Below are 6,000 nucleotides of genomic sequence, written 5' to 3' on the forward strand. Positions count from 1 at the left end.
GAAATCTATGGTTTGAGGTCCTAAGGTTGTTAATAATGACACATTCTAGAGAATTACCCCTGAAAGCTATTTTGGTTAGTTTTGAACTGTAAATAGTAACTTATGAGGTAGTTAAGATTTCAAAAGGCAACAGACAATAATAGTCTAAAATCCAGAATTCTTTTTCCTCTTTTGTCCCATTTTCTTCATACCAATTAATTGACAATACTGTCATTCCCCCCCTTTTTTTACATTAATACATTTTAATGTAATAAAACAAGCATTTCCACAACAAAGTTCCTTTTAAATACACAGCAAAATTACCACTTAAATTTCTTTCCCCCTGTCCTCTCCACACCTCACTGCAGAGATAGCTATCATTAGACACAAATAGTTAGGGATTTATGTGTATGTGGAACTACTCTATACATACATATTTATCTGTTTTTTTCTCTGGATACAGATAATATCTTTATGTGTCTTTTTACGTTTTATTTGGGTATTTATAATAGTCAAAGTAACTTATTCATTCAGTCATTCTTCAAAGATTATTGTTTATGATGTTCTTTTGTTCCTGCTGATTTCACTCTATTATTTCATGCAAATCTTTCCATGTTTTTCTAAGATAATTGAGCTCATTATTTCTTATAACAGAGTAGTATTCCATTATCATCACTTATCACAACTTGTTCAGCCATTCCTCAATTGATGCGCAGTTTCCAGTTCTTTGCTACCACAAAGAGAGCTGCTATAAACATTTTAGAACATATCAGTTCTTTTCCTTTTTCTCTAGTCATCTTTTGGAAATAAAATTTAAAAGGTGGTGTTACTGAATCAAAGTTTAATAACTCTTAGTGCATAATTCCAGATTGCTTTCCAAAATGGATCAGTCCACAAACTATGAATTAGTGTTCCAATTTTTCTTACATCCTCTCCAACATTTTTTGATTTCACCTTTGGCCAGTTTGGTAATACTATGTAATTAAAACATTTTTTTTTTGTACTTTTCAATGAAGTCCTTGTAGAAATGTTTCATTTTACCTTAATTTTACAGGAAACCATCTATATTAATTATATTAATATTTATTAAATATGACTTATAATTGAACTGTTTCTTTGGGTCAGTGGCCCTCAAGAGAAAAGAAGATTCTCTAAACCCTACATAGAAGAACAATACTGTTTTAATGCAATGTGTTAAAGAATGAATAAAGTATCCATTAAGAATTTTGAAGAATGACAAGAAGGGATAAAGGGAAATTAAGTTATTTGATCATGGGCCAAGAACTAAGTGGAAAGAGTACAAGCCCTAATGAGAATATGGAGGTGGGTGCATTATGGGGAGATATAAAGGAGTTAGAAATAGGAAATAAAATGAAATATATCTGGAGCTTGTCTGAAGTGCCCCCAAGATATGAGTAAGTTAAAAGAAGTTTTTTGTTCATTTTAAATTATAATTATCTAGGATTTTGAGGTTTGTGGAGTGCTTTCCTTATACTATATTTCTTTTCATAGAAAAGGAAATAGACTCAGGGAGATTGTGGCTTCCTCCGAATAACCCAAATAATATGTGTTAGAGCTAGGATTCAGGCCCAGGCCGCTCACCAATCTTACACTATTGCATTCTACCTCTTGTGTTTTTATTTATTAATGATCATACAGTGAAGTAGGCACCTTTAACTATATATGTTATGTGGGAAAAAAAGAAAAATAACAGTTTAAATAGTGCCTGTCTTTTCACTCTGAATTTATACACTGGAATGAACTAACTATATAATCATATCTAGATGTGAAGACATTTTTAAGAGTATTTTTCCCTTAATCACCAGTTGTTTTGCACATTAAACTTTACCTAGTTTGTTTTGTTTTTTTTCCTAAAAGTTTTGATTCCTACCAGTCTCCATATCAATAACTTAGTTACCATGAAAATTAAAATTTATATTATACTACTTATGTAGAATGATTTCAAATTCAACTGCTTTCATTTATGTCATGGATTTTTTTGGCAGTCTGGGAAATCCTTCTTTTCAGACTAATGTTTTTAAATGCATTTAAATCCTACAATGAAAATTAATTGCATTAAATATTAAAGCATTTTTTAAAACAAGTTGACAAATTCCAAATTAAGTGTTCCTACTTTAAAGAGACCCTATTGTCTTTCCAGCTACAACTGATTAAAGATATTATTCTGTATTTTATGGTGGATTTGAAGAATAATGCTAACTATTCCTGATTTTTTACATGCCAGGATTTTAGAATCTTTCTACATCCAAGATTCCCCTTCAAAATCAGGCTTGTACAAAAAACCTAGGCATGATTTTATATTACAGAGAAAGACAGACAGACAAACATATACATATACACATGTATGTACATCTATTTCCCTTTCAAAGAGATTTCATTTTAGAAGGGAAACCTACCTTTGGACCTAGAAGGTATATTCTAATATGGAATATTACTTAATAATCATGACATTAGATATCCCAGGCTTCATTGTGTTTTAATTAATATAAATATCACAAATTAATAATTAACATAAATATTATTACAGAATTTATTAATAAATCCAAGGGCTTGTTTGAAAATGTGTCTGCAATACTTAAATTTTTTTGCCCAGTTAATTTTTTATTTTTAGGCCAACCGCACTGACATTCCTGTTTCTTATGATACTTGCCTGGTAAAACACTTAAGGTAATAATTTACTGTTGGTTCAAATAGTTGGCCACAATTCTGCTTTTGGAAAAAGCATAAAGGACATTTGTTGTCCTTTTTTATATCAAATAACAAATCTTGGGTATGTCTTCTAAACAACTATTTTTCCCTAGATATCCTATTATAGTTCTACTTTTCCTGGATTTATCTAAAATATTAAAAAAATTTTTTTTGTCTTATTGTATTTATTTGCTTATACTGTGATTTGAATTAATGGAATTTGTAAGATCATTCAGTCGGTATATGCTAGATATAATCTTTATTCTAATCACAGTTTTCTCAGTTTTTGAGAGGTGACCCTATTGTTGTTAATTGGTGTTAACACCTGGCATTATTTTGTGAGATTCCATTTTATTTCTAACATGTTTTTTCTTTACAAAGCAAAGAACATTAATTGTTATAATCTGTGGGGTATTTTGCAGGCTATCTGTCGAAAACCAAAGACTTCTACTGATCGACATAGCTTGAGTCTGGATGATATCAGACTTTATCAAAAAGACTTTTTGCAGATAGCAGGTCTGTGTCAGGACACTGCTCAGAGTTACACTTTCGGATGTGGTCATGAATTAGATGAAGATAACCTGTATTGTAATAACTGCTTGGCTCAGCAATGTATTAACATCCAAGACACTTTCCCAGTCAAAAGAACAAGCAAATATTTCTCGTTGGATCTCACCCATGATGAAGTACCAGAATTTGTGGTTTAAAACAACAGGAGTACAGCAAGAATGCTGCTTCAAAAGAGATTATTCAAGTTGATTCTTCTTGTTTTAAGTGTTGTTATGCCATATTTCTCCTGCTTACTTTCTCATACATTCCCTCCCATCCCCACTCTTTCCCACTATATATATATAGTTTTCTTCCTAATGATATAAATGCATATCAAACTTTATAAAGATTGCACTTTAAGTACTCCCACTCAACAGTTCATGGCAGCCACAAAATTGTGTGCAGTATGCACAATCCTCGCAGTTTGCACTGCTCATCTGTAAAGAAATTCTGCTTCAACTTTACATATAGAATATTAGCATTTTTTCCCAGTTAGTTCCCATAAGCACAATACAATTGTCTAGTTAAGATATCATTGGCTTTTGTATAAACATTGCCATTCTGTTTTGGCTTTTGCCTTCTTTATTAGAGAGAGGAGTGATTCTAACAAGCCAAAGATCTGTAAGTAAATATTACAGATATTTGTATCCAAAAGACACAAATAAATAATATTTAGTGGCTTTGGGATATATAGTTATGCCTTGTGAAACAAATTGCATTAGTCAGATTTCTGTTCAGTGACATATAATCATAGCTCTCCAAAAATATCCTAGAAGTGATTTAAGAACTTACTCAAAAAAATAAGACTTTTGCTCAAATCCTAATATGTTTATGATGTTTACAAATCACATTTCTGTTTTTAAAAATTGGGGAAAAAATCTAAAATATATGTTTCTTATTTGTTAAGTGAACAATGACAGGTCATTCTGATGCCATAATGTTTGTTCAAATTATTTTTATAATATGCATATGTTATACATATATAAATATATAGGTTTGTGTGTGTTTATGTGTGCATGGAGCTTACAAATTTTTTTCACTTAGCATATATACTAAGCATTTGCCTCTTTTTGTATTATTACTTAGAAACAATGTTTTCTAAGCTCTAACTTAAGCAGTTTGGGATGATGAGGTTGCACAAGCACAATTTTTCTGTTATTCTTTTTCATGTAGAAAGCTATTTTCATGTATTTTTTAAAATGTCTTACCATGGAAAAGACCTATAATTATTCTTATCATTAGCCCAGAGCAAATTTCAAAACTTATCACTAAGCCTTATCATGAGAAAGTAAAAGGAAGTCAGTACTGTTGTGAACTTGTCTCTTTCAAGTAAGGTGAATATATTGCCGAAACAATGGCAAAGACATTCACAGCACAATGCCTTTTTATCAAGATATTTTTAAATTAATAGCTTAATATTCTGTAGCTCTGTTTTACCATATTTTTATATGCCATTTTTTTCTATCAGGCATATTTTCTTTAAAAAATACATTTATCTATATTCAAATATGTAATTTTATATACACAAGTGTGATATTTTTATATAAATAATGTAAGATGAAAAGTAGACTTGGAAGATAGCAAAACTTATTTGATATGCATGGGAAGCAGTATTACAGTACATTATCTGGAAGTACTCCAGCATTGTTTACTTCATATATTTGTGATCCTTGAGGTTTTACAAACAGAAGTAGCCAATTTATATATAGTTTGCATACTTGTCAGATTATTTTAATTGACAGCTTAAAAGTGGACTATAATTTGTAGTCATGAAAATATTTGCTCTTATTCAAATGCATTAATTGACCAAAGTTTCAGATATCCAGATTTGTAAAAGTATCTGATCTTCTGTTCTCAAGTGGCAGTGTGCAATATGAATTTTCATGTCATTAAACAATTTATTTTTCCATAAAAAAGGCTTATGAAATAAACATGACAAAGCCAGAGTTTACATCTGATATTTGTTCAAACATGTAGGAAAAAATATAACTAGTGATAAAAAGAGTAGCTTATGCTTTGCATTATCTGACCTTTGATTGAAATCAAGTGTTTAAATGTTTCTAACTTCATTGTTTATTTGGCTCAACTGCTTTCCAATTGGCTTTACAAGTGGTTTTCTTATGTTTATGGTAATCATGGTAATCATGACACAAAGAATAACTTTTGCTTTTTATTTCTTCATTGTTGGCACTGTTACAAGGAAAAATGGCATATAGAAAATCCAATTTGAATATTCTATATTTTTTTGCATTTGAAAATTGTGGTTTAAAAAGTGTAAAACTGTTATTTATACTGCATCTAATTTTTTTCAAACTCATAATTGGTCAGTCTACAGATTAGATTTATATTGCCTTTTTGTATGGACAGCATATGTTGACAACAATGAACTTTGTACCTAATCAAGTTGCAAATAATCCTTTCTGTGAAAGGATCATCTTACCAATATGATACCATAATTGAATTATTTTGTAAAAAAAGTTTGTTGTGTGCCTTTCATGATATTATTAGAAATTCAATAAAAAATGTTTGCACTTAAAATCTTTTTCTCCTAGAGTACAGGTAAACAAGGAGCCCCCAAAATATTCCATGCAATTATTTTGATCATTCTTTGTAAAAGAAACCATGAGTGATCTTTTTTGTTCATATTCTGATTAAAGTAGTAGACTACTGTAATCAATTATTCTAACCAAAGATTTCGTTAATGGGGCACATCCAGAGAATTCATGTGCTTTACTTCAACCTAAACAAAAATCCTGAATTGAA

The 6,000-nt window shown here is 30.2% G+C and overlaps 1 protein-coding gene across 4 annotated transcripts in view; it reads left to right on the forward strand.

The window, feature by feature from the left end:
* Window positions 1–5,775, forward strand: part of FRMD6 (FERM domain containing 6) — a 91,344-nt gene extending 85,569 nt beyond the window's left edge. For all 4 annotated transcript variants that reach the window (XM_074290537.1, XM_074290540.1, XM_074290538.1 and 1 more), the window contains one exon: window positions 3,111–5,775. In XM_074290537.1, the coding sequence (XP_074146638.1) occupies window positions 3,111–3,395 (285 nt within the window). In that variant the 3' untranslated portion in view covers window positions 3,396–5,775. The remainder of the gene's footprint in view (window positions 1–3,110) is intronic.
* The last annotated feature ends 225 nt before the right edge of the window (window positions 5,776–6,000 follow it).

This window comes from Sminthopsis crassicaudata, chromosome 2 (assembly GCF_048593235.1).
Source record: "Sminthopsis crassicaudata isolate SCR6 chromosome 2, ASM4859323v1, whole genome shotgun sequence".
In the NCBI taxonomy this organism is placed as follows: domain Eukaryota; kingdom Metazoa; phylum Chordata; class Mammalia; order Dasyuromorphia; family Dasyuridae; genus Sminthopsis; species Sminthopsis crassicaudata.